Source organism: Haemaphysalis longicornis, unplaced genomic scaffold (genome assembly GCF_048455015.1).
Source record: "Haemaphysalis longicornis isolate Haplotype H1 unplaced genomic scaffold, Haemaphysalis longicornis Haplotype H1 scaffold_1, whole genome shotgun sequence".
Classification (NCBI taxonomy): Eukaryota; Metazoa; Arthropoda; class Arachnida; order Ixodida; family Ixodidae; genus Haemaphysalis; species Haemaphysalis longicornis.
This window is the reverse complement of record NW_027526203.1, coordinates 432,549,949-432,567,519: the sequence shown is the minus strand read 5'-3', so window position 1 is coordinate 432,567,519 and position 17,571 is coordinate 432,549,949. Positions and strand designations below refer to the sequence as shown.

Here is a 17,571-nt window from a genome sequence, read left to right as displayed (position 1 = left end):
TCTGATTCGGTATACATGTACCTGCGTGGCAATTGCGCTTAGAGGGAAAGCCTTTCTCAGCCTCGCTGCTTTTTTCTTTCCCTCCATCCTTCGGCAGCCAAACTTTTCTGCATTCAGAAAAGAACCAATAAACAAACAAATTAATAAATCTGTAAATAATATAGTAATAATAAAATCTATACATGCCCTTGCACTGAATGAGAACGGGTATCTGTCGCTTCCGTCAGCCCTATGTGTGCCAAGCATGGCTTTTCCGACGAAAAATGTCTGCTCACTCCACTTTTCCTGCACGGACAACAGCCGAGAGTACCTAGGCAGGCGCTGACAAAACGTATCAACAAAAAACATGCGCCACCAATGCCCGCCTCGTGAGGGCAGCATAGCTTCCACAGTATTGTAACAGTAGATGATTCGTACAAATAAAAACATGAAACATAGAGACACCGACAGCGGTGAAAGCCTTGTTTTGTCGTCGTTCTTTGCGCTGTGAGTGCGTCGTCAAATTGCACAAAAGACCGTGTTTTACTGAGACGTCGAACGTAGTGATGACATGGTGATGGTTTGCGCGTGATTTTGAGGGCCGGTTCGCGTCGGAGATGACTTTAGCGTTGACTCCCGGGACTCAATCGTCGTTTTCTTGTGGGAAGGCTACGCTGCTAAAAAAAAAAATTCACTTCGAGAGCAGCCACTCTAAGCACCAAAACAGGTGCATCAGCGGCCCAGTAGTTGAACAGGTACCATCGAATGGTATCTGCCTTATTTAACTTCACAAGTTTGTAATACGTTCTTCACGTTATCGCAATAAGTTCTTAATGCCTGCATCCAGGGGGTTAAAATTTGGCGAAGGTGCCAGGGCGTTCGCACTTTTTCTCATTGCCTTTTCCGGAAATCGGTTACCGCACTGCGCCTATAGTGTCGCCAATTAACGATGTCTCGCAGAAGCTGGAAGAGCACAGACGGTCTATTGACTTGAGGGACGCATGCTGAACTGCAGTGTGTGTTTTTTTTTATTTATACTTTTGCAGCGGTGACCATTTTCTGTTTCCGACAATTACGACAAGAACGGCCCTTTTTCGTAGAATGGGGCACTTGACACTTTGCTTTAAAACATAGCACTAAAGCAGGTCACACGTGCCGGAAGGCAGGTCAGGGTGGTGCTGGCCAGTTTTCGCAAAGCTCCCTTTTTTTTTTTCTCTGCCATTTTTCCGTGTTTTGTTTGTTTGAGCAATGCTTTGTTTTCGGTGATGCACTTTTTTCTTTTCTAGTTGGGAAATTCATCACCGTCGTTCGACCCGCTGCGGTGGCTCATTGGCTAAGGAGTTGTGTTGCTGAGCCCAAGGACAAGGGTTCCATTTTGGGCTGTGGGGGTCACTTTTTTGATGGACGCGGAAAGCGAAAACGAGCCTGTGTTCGAGATTTCGGCGCACGTTAAAGATCCCCAGGTGGTCAATATTAATCCTCAGCCCTCCATTACGGGGCGCCTCATCGCCGCGTAGCGTCGGCGCATAAGCCTCACAATCAATCAATCAATCAATCAATCAATCAATCAATCAATCAATCAATCGATCAATCAATCAATCAATCAATCATCGCGACCGTGTTTCTACTGCTGCTAGTTCCAAAGTCGGTGTGTTGGGGCCGAATTCTCCAAAAAAGAACGGGCGCCGTTTTGAAGCGACGCAGTAGCGCCATGCAAATGCACGTATTCTTTGGTTGGGGAGTCCCTTTGAAGGGCAGGGAAAAGGAAAAATCAATTTCCGCATTGCCTTGCTGCTTGTGCACCGGCTCTTCCTCGGGATTCTCAGCCTGATTTTCCCTTTTCCCCGCCCTTCAAAGCGACTCCCCAAACCAAGAATACGTGCATTTGCATGGCGCTACCGCGTCGCTTCAAAACGGCGCCCGTTTTTTTTTTTTTTGTTTTTTTTTAGAAGTCGGCCCCTGCTTTTAAAAAATAGAAAACACTCACCGAAAAACTGATATCTTTACGCTAAGCAACCTCCCCCGTGACAAAATAGATGAAATAATACAACAGTGTTACCAGTTTGCAAACTGTTTGTTATCATTCAAATGGCACGACTACGGGGAACAAGAGGCACCACTACATCGCCCAGTCATATTTGCTCGTGGTGGCTTTCATCGGCAGCCTCCAGTCATATAACCTAGATTTTGCGACGATATATCGGCCTGGCGAGAAAGTCGCTGGTGATTAATTACGACTTCATCTGTTTTCCTTAATATTTAGTGGGAATATTAGTGGTACTAGACTATTAGGACGACTTTAAGCGGGGCAAAGCAGTGCCTCAATGAACGAAACATGTATTTCGTCTTCATGATCGTTTTGAACTACAAATATTTTTCACACAACGCCAAAATTCAGCTCAGTGAACAGGTTCGTGAAATAGTTGGGTACGTGATTTAGTTGAACAAGAACTGAACTCGAACAAAATAAAGCCACCCAAACACGAACCATTACCGAGCCGGCATTTGTTTCCTTTGGACACCCTGGTTCGAATGCATGAAATATTAGAGATGACATGGAGTTGAACTGGCTCTTCAAGCTCGCAAACGCTCGGATGGTGACTGTGTTTTTAAACCTAATCTGCGCTTTCCACAGTACACGGATGAACGCGAACTTCGCTTAACACTCGCTGGCACCACCACCGGCAAATGAAAGAACGAAAAGTAGGTGCTGCGGCGGGCGTCATTGACGAGCGGTGCACTGGCTCAACGAGGCCAGCTGACGAAGCCGAATGAAAGAGAGCGGGTTGATACTCACTGCGTCAGTAGGAGCAGCGTGCGCCTGGAGCAGGCCACGGCGTCCCGGATGATGTCGTGCAGCAGGAAGCCGCCCTTGAAGTTCCGCTCGTAGGTGCACACGGAGAAGCCGAGCGCCTCGACTCCGGGAAGTAGCTGCGCGTGCACCCAACCGGCGTCCTTGCTGCTGTAGGAGAGGAACACGTCGAACAGCTTCTCCTCGTCCAGCTCGTCCTCCTTGATGCACTGCAGCGAGCAGCCCCGCGCGTACAGCCACACCTTCAGCTCACGACGGTAGCGCAGGTAGGCCGCCGACACCGCCAGGCACATCGCAACCGTCACTGTTGGGCACGGCCACCGGCAGAGAACAAGAACAACTCGGTAAATCGTCACACAGTCACTACTCGCGCGCGCGGAGACGGCTCAGAAGGGGAGTTTATGTTACCGAAAGGTGGCCTATATTTTCGCAGTGGAATGCCACCTTTTGTTCACCGCGATTTTTTAGATGCGGAACATCTCATGGTCGGTGGTGTGTCCCTCCCTCCCTTGTCGTCGTTGTCCGCCGTCCGCACACCCAGTGCGCATGCCTGGCCAGGCACCGCTGATGATGATTGTGGCAGGATGCCCCTAGGGATTGGCCAACCAAATAATCCATCACGAGATAGCTTCGCGTTCAACCACCGTCGTCATCTTCCCGTAGGGGAAATCTGATTAGTATGCGAGGCATTCCTCCTCTCCCCTCCGACACTCCTCTCCTCTCCTCTCCAACATTCCTCCTCTCCTCTCCGCAGCTCCTCTCCTCTCCGGGCTTGCGCAACGAATGGCAACACCTGCGGCTCCGCGCGCGATAATGCGAAGCAGCTTAGGGTGAGAGACACGACGGTAGCCGCTGCATACTCCGCTGGGGGCGCCGGTGTAGCTCCGCGGTATAAATGACACGCGCGCGCGCTCCGCTCCCCTAATTCTCCTTCCGCAACGCCGCGATCGAACTGAAAACTAATTGGAACTTGAGTCGACCCCATGGCTGCTTCGCATACTACTCAGGGTTCCCCTACGGGAAGATGGCGAAATTTTTTCACAATACTAGTTTTTGCTAAATTCACTTAACAGAAACTGTGACGCCAATATAAGCTTAGACGTACAGCCGTGAGCCGAAGTAAACGGACCACGGGAGCGGTGGCCAAAACTAATCGCTGCGGCGTTTGGTTGCGCGGCGCCTGTTGTCGAGACCGCGCACAGCGCAGGCACGGCCTACCAGTACAGCTCACATGTCGCTATCTCTCGCTTCTTCGCGATTGTCTCACGCTCCAAAAAATTGACGCCAGGTGAACCGCGCAGCCCTTTTGCTGTCTGCTTGTCAACACACCTGTGAAAACGGCGCGCTGGCGCAATCGGCGGTAACGCGGCTCCGCTGGCAGAGTTGGCGCGCTTGAAGCTTGTTTTTTGCACCCACCCCCCTCACCCCCGCGTCATATATTGAAGCAGAAAATTAAGCAGAAAAAATCACTGTGCAGTCGAAGAAAATAAGACAAAACACCATCTTTTTTCGGTTTTGAGGATAGATGCGAAATTATAGCCTCCCCAGAATATCAGCGAACTCGAAAAATTATTGATGCTTACCTTACATGCCAAGGCTTTGACAAATACTGCTGTGTATATGTATGTACTGCATTGCTTTATGAAACTTCGTTTGCCGTATACGGTTTCACCACTTTCTTTCTGACTCAAAAAATTCTTCATCTGTTTCTGTGACCCACCACAGCCTCCCCTTTGCTTTATGAGGTTTTCTTGACTGCCAACCCTTATTTTCTATATATATATATATATATATATATATATATATATATATATATATATATATATATATATATAAAATGTGTGTGTGTGTGTGTGTGTGTGTGTGTGTGTGTGTGTGTGTGTGTGTGTGTGTGTGTGTGCATGTGTGTGTATGGAGGTCGTGGGTTCGGATCCCACCCGGCGGGCATTTTTTTCTCCACTTTCTATATTTTTTCAATGACCTACCACATCCTCCCCTTTGGTTTCCGAGGTTTTCTAGCAACTGCAAACCCTTATTTCTGTCTTATTTCAACGAGCCCGTCATTTCCTATTCTGATTCGCTACATGCATAGCGAGGGCGTCCGTTCTGGCAATCTTCGTTTAAGAGGGTTCAACGCTGGTCGACCACGCTCGACATGTCGTAGACACTTGAGTCACGACCCGGGGGTTAAAAAGAAGGTCCCCTTCACCCCGAGTAGTCCGAGTGGCGCTGGCCACCACCCCCAAGCGCAGGAAACAAAAATACCTTAACATAAATATCCCAGAAAGTGAAGGGGAAAATGGCCCCGCCGGTAGCGTAGTGGTCATCCCACCAGACCGGTATTCTGGAGGTCGTGGTTCGGATCCCACCCGGTGGGCATTTCTTCTCCACTTTCTTTTTTTCTTTCCAATATCTTTATCTGTTTCAATGACCTACCACATCCTCCCCCTTGCTTTCCGAGGTTTTCTTGACTGCCAACCCTTATTTCTGTCTTATTTCAACGAGCCCCTTATTTCCTATTGATTCGCTATATATATATATATATATATATATATATATATATATATATATATATATATATATATATATATATATATATATATATATATATATATATATAGCAGAACAGAAAGATACGGGACGAGGGACTCAGTAAGGACACATATCAAGGTTGCAGTCGTCATTGCCAGTGCTATTCGGCTGTTTCCGAGATATTTAATAGTGCCGAATGACGTGTGTTTGTCATGTTTCTTTAATACAGTGCTAAATAGGCGAAAATATAGGTCGAGAAAAAATCCGCCGTTTTCCCGGGAGCGGGAGTCGAACCCACATCTCCGCATAACGCGTGCGGTGCGTTAACCAATTGCGGGGTAGCGTAATTGCGGGGTAGAAAGCCTAGCCTCCGCTAGGCTTTCCCTAGCGGAGGCTAGGGAAAGTCTAGCGAGGGTCTCGGTTCTGGCAGCCTTGATGCCTAGGTAGCATAAGAGGGCTTCCCGCCAGTTACCCGCTCATGACAGGCTGTAGACGCTCGAGCCACGCCCCGGGGTTTGAAAAGAAGGTCCCCTTCTTCCCGTGTAGTCTGAGTGGCGCTGGCTACCACCCTCAAGCGTCAGATACACTTCTAGTAAATATAAATAGCCCAGAAAGTGAAGGAGAACACAGTCGCCCAGATAGCCGAATTGGTAAGGCATTCGAGATCTAATCGAAAGGCGTGGGTTCGGTCCCCACTCTGGGCGCGTGTTTTTCTTTCTTTCTTTCGTCCGTATATTTAAAAAAAAATGTGTAATTCATCACCTGTAGTAAAAAAAAGAGCCTAACCATACCCCTATGCCTCCTTTGGCGTTGTAGACTGCCAACCTATCTTTCTGTATATATATATATATATATATATATATATATATATATATAAAGACGACGCGACCAGTTTGATGTTGCTCGCTTTTTCCCATTGTCGAGGTGTGGTTTCGCAATGATATACAGACATGTTCCCAATGAATACACTGCTTATTCATCATCTTTTTTCGCCTCGAGGCGTTTTTGAGGCCTCACCGCTGTACGAACAACCAAAGCTGGATGTTCGTCTCCTTCCATTGCACATGGCTCTGGCCGCACGTGGCCTCCTTGCCTTCCTCCACAACGTGGCAACATAGGTTCCGTACAGGTTTCCGTAACCTCCGCGCATATCTCTCTCCTGCCGTCTATCTCTCCCGGCCATCGGGCCGCTGCCCCGTGCTGGGCGCTCCGCTAGGTGCGAACACGGGTCCCGCGCACATCTCCGTTCCCTCCTCGCCTATCTCAAGCCGGAAGGGTTGCAAGCTAGGCTAGTTGGAAAGGCATATTCTTGGATAAAACCAGCGCGAACTTAAACTTGAGATAAACGAATTGGAACTGTTGGGACTGGGCATCCCGCTGCAGTCACGAATGTTGTGACTCGCATCCCAGCTTGTCACCGATGTTGGGAATCAGCCATCGCGACGCTGTCACCGCTGTTGGGACTGGGCCCTCTCACCGCAGCCACCACTGTTGCGACTGGCCATCCGAGCGAAGTCACTGGTGTAGTGGCGTTGCCTTACTCCGTCCGCTATCGACGCGAATCAGAACAGAGCGATGAAGTTCTCGAAGCCGAGGAAAAGTTGAACTAACATTTACATACAGTATTACAAGGGTAAGCAAACGTTACAAGGGTAAGCAAACGTTACAGCAACTCTCGACTCGGTGCCTCCGAAAAGTGCCGCCGAAGAATGCCTCCGAGGAATGCTGCGTAAAGTGCCTCCGGGCGGGTTTTTATACCCCCGGAAGTCCGTTGGAGTCCCGAGAAGTTTAAATCGCTCTAATCAGGACTCTCGCTGGCCGAAGTTTGAAATCCGACGAACGGAAGCGAAGCGGTTGCGTCAGCCGAGCCGCCGCGATGGGGAAAGGGAGGGCGACGCCCACGCCGTCTCCGCGACGCCGCCTCCAGGCAAGTGGCGGCATGTCGGTTGCCGGTCGTTAACCCGATGCATGATTCGGCCGAGCCGCCGCGACGCAAAAGGAGAGGCGACTCTGCGGGGGTGCATGTTTCAGCCCGTTGGCCGCGGGCTGTTTGGTCTGGTTTGGACGGGGCGTGAATCGGACCCGCTGTCGGCGCGTCGCCCCGTGCAATGAATTTGGGCCGGGCGCTCTGCCACAATAAAACACAAGTTGTATCAACATGCGTTTGAGGGAGGATGAACTGTCACGAAAGAGCCCCCATCATCCCATCTTTCTTCACATTGTACTTAGTGCCGCGGATGTAAACCTAATTTTCCTGCCACTAACACCTTATTTAGGCACCGTGAACAAGAGCCTCGCGAAATTATGGAAGCGTTCCACATAGCAGAAAAAGTACACAAGTGTGTCAGCCAAGCACGCGGGTGTCCTCATCCCAAAAAGATTCCATATCTTCTGCGTGGGTCTTGACTGTAGCCGGTGTCAGTCTAGTTTGCCTTATCTCGGCGGCTTTTGTAAACTTGTTTGGCCCATGCGCAGTGTTCTTTATTCTTTTGTGTTAAGTGTTTATATTTACCCTTCTTGATATTAAACTTTCGTTATTAAACCAGATGCTGTTCTTGCGTTCCACTACCTTTGTCTATGTTTAAGTTCACGCTGGTTTCATCCACGAATAGGCCTATCTCTTCCCTGCCGTATATCTCTCCCCACCATCGGGTCGCTGCTCTGTGCCGGTGACTTGCGGAAGAGCGTGGGTTTTGACCTTTAGCTCTTAAGGTAAAACCTGGTCACCCCGCTAAAAGCGGCCGTGGTAGTGTTATGTAGCTTTCACAGCGAAGAGCGCCCGAGGTAGTGTAGTGTAGCTTTCGCTACAAAAAGAATATTCGTCCTTTTCCTAAACGAAAAGGCAATAGTCGTGAAGCTGGATGGTAAACACACAATGCACAGCGGCAACAGGCAGTCGTCACTTGTTGGCCTCCACTTGCGCCGTACGAACTTCGTGGCCCGCCCTACGCTCACGATCACGCTCACGATTACGCTCACGAGCTCGTGCCCGCATAACTGTCTGCTCTTGGGTCGAACGAATCACCCGTGGCCTACCCAGACCTGCGAACGGAAATTCAGGTCATCATCATTATCCCAGCTCCTTATGGCGGGCTTTACTCTCTGGCGTTTAGCATAAAACTCTTCGGCCCAACGACTCACCCGTGGCCTACCCATGTACCTGCAAACGTGAATTCAGTTCATCATCATCAGAGCTCTTTAGGGCGGGCTTTACTGTCTGGCGTTTATACACACGTCGCCCGTTCAAGTCAGTTATTTTAAGCTTTGCTTGAAAAAAAGGAAGCCAAGGTGGCGTATCTTCCTCCTTTCTCTTTTTTTTTTGCGGGGCATGACCGACTTCTTTCAAGATCTTTATTCGCCAATTAATCGCCTTTGTGGCTTGACAAAAAAGCTAAGACTTTTGTTGCCTATTTGTGCTGATGGCGTTATCACGGACGCTCTGCAACCCACAAGTCGTAGCTTGGCTCTTGATAAGGTTCTCTTTTATAATCTAGGGCAAGGTGCCGATATTCCCGTTCTTTGAATTCGACCAAAGACGGCGATGATGAGCACTCGACGTATACTAATGACACCTAGAGCCACCAGGATATGTGAATTGCGCTACTGCTCCCTCGGCAAACTCTAGCGCAGGAGGCCTCAACAGGACCACCGGATTTTCTTTTCGCTTAGCCATATAAAACTTCGCTTTGAAAACGTGTTAAGCATTTGGCATTTCGGTAAGATGGGGTTCTTGTACGTGCGAAGGAGTTTCGTACACACGGGCGCTTCTTTTTTCACCTGTACCCTAACTCAGAAAACCTGCCGTTATAGGCTGGAATCCAACTCCTGACCTCGTGCTTCACGGCGCAAAAACTTAGCCACTGAGCCACCACGAGGTGTAGGAAGGAAGTAAAAATAGAGGCAAGGCTGAGACGTAAATCGATATGACTAACCGAAGAATGTTGAAAGGTCCGCAAGGGCGAGGTATAAGGAAGAAAGAATATGCCCGAAAATGATTTAAAGAAAAAAGCTTATATAAGCTAAATAAAATAACGCAAGGGCATGGTACAACGATGGTTCCCGTTCACAGAAAATTCGGTCAGCACTTGTCATCAGTGCATCCAGTTTTTGGACAAGAATTTTTGCGGTAATTTTGTGACTACTTTAAGACCGTATTTTTTATACGTAGTGAAATATTTGGTCAAGTAAACATCGAGAAATGAAAGCAAATGCTTATTTTGCATTCATCCCCCTCCCACCTACCAAAGTGTAAACATTTCGCATACAAGACCTTAGTAATTACCTCGCGCGGCGCCCTGCACACAAGGCGAAGTAATGAATCCACAAACATTACACACAATTATGTCCAATATGTTTTGTTGAAAAATGAAATATATGTTCCCAAATTTCCCACAGTTGGGGCAAAAATGCAAGGCTGATGAAAACACGCAGAGATGCGAATTCGTGAGGCTATAAGCTATGCTCTTTCGGCTTCACATGAATATGCACATGAAGGTTTGCGTGATACTGGGACCATTTTCAATTATTGAACACAGAACTGGCGTCTCTGCAGGTAAAGGGATGTTCTTGTTCGCCTTCTCATCTTGCATAACGTGTATTGTTAGGCTATAGACTGTTGTCTTTCTGATAACCGCGATTGCGATATTTGTTGCCTCGAATAGGAAACATTCAAGGAATAATGATCATTGACAAAACAGAATGCGCCAGGCATGCGGCTAGTACTGCATAACAAATCTCACCTGAACTAGTTGCTGCAACCGGTCTGATTGTATTGGCTTCCAACACTTGAACTCTATAGTGCTGTTTTGAGCATGATTGTGTTTCGTAAAGTATTTCACATTCTATGCATTTTCTTCCACGTCAAAAGAACATACGACGCATTACCTGCAGACCCCGTAACGCTTCACACAAAACTTTTCGTGAACTTATCGGAAACGTTGGCGTAGGCGCCTGAAGTTCTGAGTACAGCTAAAGTTTTCTACGAACAGTCGTCCTGAACTGCATTGCAGGAGCGAATGAATGCTTGGGGGTTTGGGGGAGGATTAAAGGGCTGCTATTCAAACAACCAGACACGTAATATAAATTGTATTCACAAACACCACTTTGCTCTGTCTTTTGCAAGACGGTGTAAATATTCGATTAAACTGCGTTCGACTAAACAACTTCGATGAAACGGATTCCGGTAGGACAATTTTCGCTAAAACGGCTTTCGATAAAATGGCTTCTACGAAACAGCGTCCAATGAACCGGCATCCGATTAAGTGTCCTGAAGAACACCTCAAGGCGCTCTCGTTGCCATCCTGAAAAGTGACGGCTAAGGCCAAGTTACCTAGAAGATCTGCTAAGGCGGCCGTCTCGTCTAAGAAAATACACCGCGCACTGCTTTGCTGTAACACGTTTGGGCACGTAAGAGGTGCAAAATATAGTCTCGTCGCATCACATGCGTTGCAGGAAGCACTGCAAGCCATTTCGTTGAGGTAGGAATAGAATTAGGTAAAGGCTACTCCTAGTCATGAGCGATTGAGTAAGGTTTCCTCAAACAAGTATGACCACGAGGAAGCAAATGCAGCAGTTAGGGGTCCGATAAAATGAGGCGGAAGTGTGAAAAGTTCTACACAGTAGACTATTTGTTCCCACGATATGGGCAGATCGAGCAGTTTGATCCGCACAGTTGTTACCGATGGTGCCACAATGGTTGAGGTGCAAATGAAACACCACATTGCGACAACAAATAATTCACTAATGTAAAAGCTTCCTGACCTTCACCCCGAATGTTCATAAACATCACGTGGCCCGGGTGGAGTGAAGGCACTGTGGAGCAGCCTTAGAAATACAAAATGCCGCCAATTTGTGAAGTAAATCGCGGTTTTGTTAGTGAATCGTGTCACGGAGAGCTTCGAGCTGAGAAGTCGATGTGGAGATGTACGGAACTCTGAAGTGAACGTCCCATTTTGCCCTAACATTGATTACTACAAAATAAGTAAAAGTAGAGGATGTAACCGACCCTTCGGGGCAATCTAGAACACTTGGGTGTTGCAACAGGCATTAGATTTTAAATGATGACATCTGCGAAGGCAAAAAAAAACATTGCGAAAGATTTCTACCACTAAAAGAAAACACTCCGGGGAGCAATAAATGAAGTACAACACTGAAGGCAGCTGTGCAAAATTACGGAGGGTCAAAATGCCTATAATGAACCCCGGTGTGTCGAAATTCACATAGGTATTAAGGATGATATCGAGAAACAGAAATACCGAAAACTGTCAAAACATGGCGCTGTAATTTAAGAATAATACAAAAGGACCGCGTATGACAATAAATTTGTCTTGCGGAAAGTAGGCATCAAGGTTGGAACACTGCAGCGGCTCAAACGAGCCGGTTGATGCACTGAAAACTCCTTACGTGGACACGTCATACTACTCAAAAACGTAACGGCGTCACATCGCTACTACCACACTAAAGAGTATCGCTACAAAGCCAGGGTTCAACTCCAAGTGGAGACAGCTATTTTTATGCCGAAGGCCAAACAAAAAAACTCTCTTGTGTTAAGATTTCAGAGCATGTTGGAGGTCCCTAACGATGCTAAATTAGTCTAAAGCCAGTGACCATCAACATATAAGGCTTCGGTGCGTAAATGCTATTTTGATTTGAACGAATTGTTGTTAGACATGATTTGTATTGCAGTAGGGATGCCAGTGAGCCGTGCTTGGTTTGCCGACGCTGTCCTAATGACATCTTATTCCATAGGCCTCGAATGATATTTTACTGTAACTTTGTGAACAAACTTGGTGGTTCATACGCACCTAGTGCAGGCACCAGATAGGCGATGGTATTTGATACAGTTGATGGGCAAAGCTCTTGTTGTCCTAAATTCACAAATGTCTTCAAGGACACCAGTGAATTGGAGCCCTCCGCGCATATAACGTCGTGAACGTCCCGAACCTGTCAGGAAGAAACAATACACCGCCAACAGAATTGAGATGTAAAAGTGTGACAGCAGCAGAACAAGGCAACTATACAAAATTAAAGCCGTTCCACTCAATGTGAAAGCTGTCGGAAGTGCAGAGCACTGATTCGCCATAATGGGCTGTAGCGCCGCTATCCGCTCACTGCTACCACCCAATGCCATTCAAATTTCCCGCCTCGCAGCGCTCGCGCGCCTCCTGCCTGAAACCGTCACTGAAACTGCGCCAGCAGGAGTTCTGTTCTTTTAAAGACGATAGCCTTTCTTGGGCAACTTAAACCCAGAAATTTTGGTGTGTCTGTATGTCTGTATGTCTGTCTGTCTGTCTGTGACTCGATTCAGCCACCCGGCCAAAGTAAAACAATGCCTGCGCAAGAGTCTTATATAGTCACAGCTAAATGTGCCCGTCTAAGTCCGCTGTAATGTTCATACTTGTCAGTATTGTTGAAGAACAACAAGACATTACGCATATATAATACAACAAATTAATACAGAAGTGATATTTGCAGCGTTCCTTTATAAAAAATCGTACATGTTTGATTTTGGCGAGATTAAATACTTCATGAACTGAAGAAAAAAAAATATCACTCCGCCGTCGCCTGCTGTCGCCCGCGCCATATATCTTCTGGCGGCATTTGAAGAAATGCCGCCAGAGATACGAAAGGTTCCACTAGATAGGTTCCACGTTCTGCTTAGAACGCACGTGGACTAGGGAAACGCGGTTCTATAAACGTTGAAGTAGGGCGCCTCGATTCACACGCGTCTTCGCCGTACGGCAGCGTTGGCATCGAGACACCCGGTTTGGAGCAGTGGAACGCGGGAAATTTAAAATGATTTAAGCAAACCTTTGGCGTCTTTACCTTGGGAGGAGCGCGACGCAATAGGAACAACATGAGAGGTGAACAAGAAAGCGAAGGGAGGCAATTACTTGGCAAAAGTCGATAAAGACTATCGTCTTTTAACGACATTTGCAACGAAAGGAGCAAATACGCGGCCAATTTTTTGTGCTTGCTTTTCCTCCCGCACGTGCAGACGTAGCACTGACACTTTTTTTCGCTTATTATCGTAAAAACCAGCCAAACGAGAGTTCCTAACAAAATGAACGCGGCCGCTCGCGGTTAATTACGTATATTTCGCCTTAAATTTGCCTACAGTTTTCTTTGCGCTAAAAAACGGGAAGATGTATGACAAGCGCCAGCGGTTCACAAGTTTCGAACGCTTATGACTATATAAACCGCTTAGCTTTCGCAGCTTCTGGTTTACGCCGCGACGACTGCGGCTACGACGGAACGCCGGCTCTGCTTGTGTCTAGCGAGCGAGCTACGATGACAAGGCGCGGCCCTAAAGTGCTCTGCCTTACAAGAAAGGGTAAATTAAGTATAGAGCGTAATGAGGTATGCCTAGCGTTAGAACACTATAGACGTTACAGTTCAGTGAGTGTCCTAGATTGTACAGTGTTTTGTGCTACAGTCTTTTGTGCTACAGTTTCTAGGAAGCACATGAGCGCTTTTGTCGTGTTGTGCGTAGAAGACGAAGGTCAGTGGCCCAGGATTTTCTCCCCAGAGAACGACCGCCTTAGGTCCAGCTTCCGTATATAGTTGAGGAGACGTGCCTTTCGGCAGAAAAACGTGGGCACGAGCATGGAACTTTCTGTATGGTCTCCGGGGTATCCCAGTATTCACAAGCCTTACTGGCTGCCATTCCGATCAAATAGCAGTGAGCACTTCTGAATGCGATTTCCAGCGAGAGACGACAAAAAACGGTTGCATCAAACCCTGGAAGGCCTAATAGAAGAGGACGCTGAATATGGTGGTCAAGGTCATTAATATGTGCGCTCGTGAATTCTTCGTAGTCCATTTGGATATAGCTGAAACAGACGATTGGGCGAGTTGGTACGTTATGTCTAGTCACAGCGCAAACAACACGACACAAGAAGGGCAGCAATCCCCTTCCTGGCGCAGCAACCCCCGCCCTCTTAAGATCGCAAAGGCATGCCACGTTGGTTGTCTCGCAGCTATAGGCTCGTCGCTTTTCATATGCTCTTGCGTAATTTTGAATTGAACGTCCGATTAACGTACTGTAATTCTTGCTCCCAACTGAGATTAATTAGTTTCACGCGTAATGAAACACGAAGTTATTGCCAAGTGGTATTCACACCCTTCCATGTAATCACGTGATCAAGTGACAAAAGCGATGTCAGAGAAAGTGACACTAGTGCACTGACTCAAAAAAAAAAATCGACACACGGGTCTTCCAACACATGTAATGCACTTCAAATACTGATTTAGAATGGCAGACCCTTGTATGCAGCATGCAAATGTAAATTGTGCTGGTGTACATTACGCAGCATGCAAATGTAAATCTATGAGTATGTACTCAGTCCACTTACTGTTTCGCCGTGTGCTTCGATCCACTGCCGGAAGGGGTAGTCGACGCAGTCACAAATGAAAGGGTTGCCGGACATCCACATAGATGTCAGGTTGCGCACTAACACCAGGGCGTGTGGAAACCTCTCTAGCCTGTTGTTTCTAAGATCGAGGGACTGCACTGCCTCCGGAATCGAACTCTCGTTAAGGGTGGACAAGAGGTTGTCCTTGAGCGAGAGTACTGTGAGATGAGGCGCGCCATTGGCGATGCCATCGTCCAGCTGTAGCAGCCCGTTGCCGGTGAGGTCCAAGCGAGTGGTGCCTTTCGGGAAGACCTGAGGAGCGCGGTTGAGTGCTGCCGAGGAACAGTTGACGCTGATGGCACGTTCGTCAAAAGGAGTCTTCGTGGCACGTGCACTCGCAGCCTGGCTCGCAGTCGCTTTCCCACCGGACCAAGTCGATCGCGGTCAAGTCGTGCAGCCTTTTTCCTCGCAGCCAAGGAGGACCCTCGCACGTCGGGGAATTGTTTATTTGCCCTTCTCCGTGCGGCCGGATAAGCCAAGCCAGTCTACAGTCGCACATTAGAGGGTTCTCTAGAAGGGTGGGTCGACGGGGAAGGTAACACAACGAGAAGTATTAAAGGCAATTGTCTTTCATGGGCTACTTAAACAGGAAATTAATATTTGTCTGTCGGTCTCTCTTTTCACCCACCCGGCCACAAAATGATCGAAGGAACGCTCGAACACAAATAATATATCGGCAATACTGTTGTTCCAAAGTACTATACTGCTGCCACGGCTCTTGAATGTCTATATTATTCAGCACAAGCAAACCCCTGTCACACTAGAGGCAAATTAAGTACAGAAACGAAAATAACAACGCTCGTTTAGTGAGGCAGACACGTTGTACAGCTTTTAAAGACGATAGTCTTTCTTGGGCTACTTAAACCCAGAAATTTTGGTCTGTCTGTATGTCTGTCTGTCTGTCTTTCCGTCTGTCTGTCTGTGACTCGATTCAGCCACCCGGCCAAAGCAAAACAACACGCCTGCGCAATAGTCTTATATAGTCACAGCTTAATCTACCCGTCTATGTCCGGTGTAATGTTCATACCTGTCAACATTGTTGAAGAAGAACAAGACATTACGCAAATATGAGACAACAAATCAATACAGAAGTGATATTTGCAGTGTTCCTTTATAAAAAAATCAAACATGCTTGACTTTTCGGAAATTAAATACTTCATCAACTGCAGAAAAAGAATTCACTCCGCCGTCGCCTGCTGTCGCCCAGTAGCTTCTGGCGCCATTTTAGGAAATCAACCGACAACAGTTACGCAAGGTTCCACTAGATAGGTTCCACGTTCTGCTTGCAACGCACGTGGAGTAGGGAAACGCGGTTCTATTCGCCGCGAGCTCGACATGTAGGTGGCGACAGCGTCGCGCTGCTAGTGTGGATGCTCCGCTGAGCGGCCCGTAAGAATGCACACTGTGGGCGCGCTTCGTGCCTTTTTCTCGCCGTATGTGCGCACGACAGGTGCAAACAAGAGTGGTATGCTGTAGTTCGGTTACTCAACGTTCAATGTATAGCATGGAAGCGGCAGTCAGTTTTCATTATTACGCCAAAAAACGCGACGACTCATCGGGAATCTCAGAATGGCCGTAATTGTGACAATGAACTTGTACGCTGTGGCTCGTAGCAAGCTCGATCTTTCCAGACTATGGCTTTGAGCCTTCAATAAAAGCATAAATAGAAACAAATCAGGAAGCCTCGATCTCTGCAATTCAGTTTCCAACGGCAATCTCAATCGCTTTCACTGGTAGCATGACGCATTCTTGCATTTGTGGGATGCTCTGAAATGGTAACACTACTTAACTGCCCCGGAATTCATTCTAAGAGCTTACGATATTTTTTGTGTGTTCAAAAGGCAACATAAAATTACTGAATTTTGATCAGCGCAGAGATATAAATGTAACCGCTCTAACGGGTATTTTAAATGAAATTTTAGCGACTCTGAAGGAAGGTTTTATGAATAACGGTGTCGGATCACTTATTTACGGCTTTCGTCACAAGTGAACTTGCGAATTGAATTGTCAACGCACGCAGTACAATCAACATCTCATGTTTAGCTAGGTTTTCGCAAAGTGACAAGCAGGCTTACAGTGTGCAAACCAAGCTTCTGGGACCTCACAGTGAGCACACATTTTCTGTGACGGCTGCTCTGTTGACGATTTGCGTTCCTTTTAAAATCTAACAGGTGCCTGCAACAGCGAGATGTGTTTGCATTCTTGCGTATAAGGTCGCTTACGAACCCTAAAGACGAATGAAGTTGCGCTGTTGCAGATGTAGTAAAACATTTCCTTTTTATTTCTTGTTTCAAATCAGCGTAACGGGTTCCCGGTAACTACTTTGTTTTGTAAACTTAATATCGCCTTTGTCTTGGCATTTAATTCTTGAGGATTGGTTAAAAAATGAAATTCTGCGATTTCATTTTTTTTTCGGGAAGGGGGAGGGGGGGGGGGGGGTCCTGCCAACGTTGCACGAGAAGCGAGAAGAGAATAACGCGCGCGAAAAGCCAAACTATGGTTATCAGTATTATTTACAATCGAAACTACACTAGGCGTCGTGTTCTGTAGCGGTGAAAAAGCAGTACACGTATTTTCCAAAATGATTAACCCCCCTTTGGTCCGAGAATGTCCAGGAATTGTGGGACGCCTTTTTCAAAATTGTATTGAAAGCAAGCATTGCGGGAAGAAATTAAAAAAAAAAAAAAAAACCAGCGAGTCATGGCACACACCCCACACACATGTGGGCAACAACGTGCATTATATATTACGCGTTTCCTCTTTCTTTAAACTTAGGTCCACCTTAAGAGGTTAAGACGTGACCAAATTAGGCATTTGGTTATGCTGAGTGAGACA

The 17,571-nt window shown here is 47.2% G+C and overlaps 1 protein-coding gene across 1 annotated transcript in view; it reads right to left on the bottom strand.

Moving 5' to 3' along the window:
- Positions 1-17,571, bottom strand: part of LOC144162046 (uncharacterized) — an 82,627-nt gene that overhangs the window by 4,504 nt on the left and 60,552 nt on the right. The window contains 4 exon segments of the mRNA XM_077692566.1: positions 2,777-3,095; positions 12,127-12,265; positions 14,677-15,048; positions 15,050-15,246. Of these exon segments, the coding sequence (XP_077548692.1) occupies positions 2,777-3,095; positions 12,127-12,265; positions 14,677-15,048; positions 15,050-15,246 (1,027 nt within the window).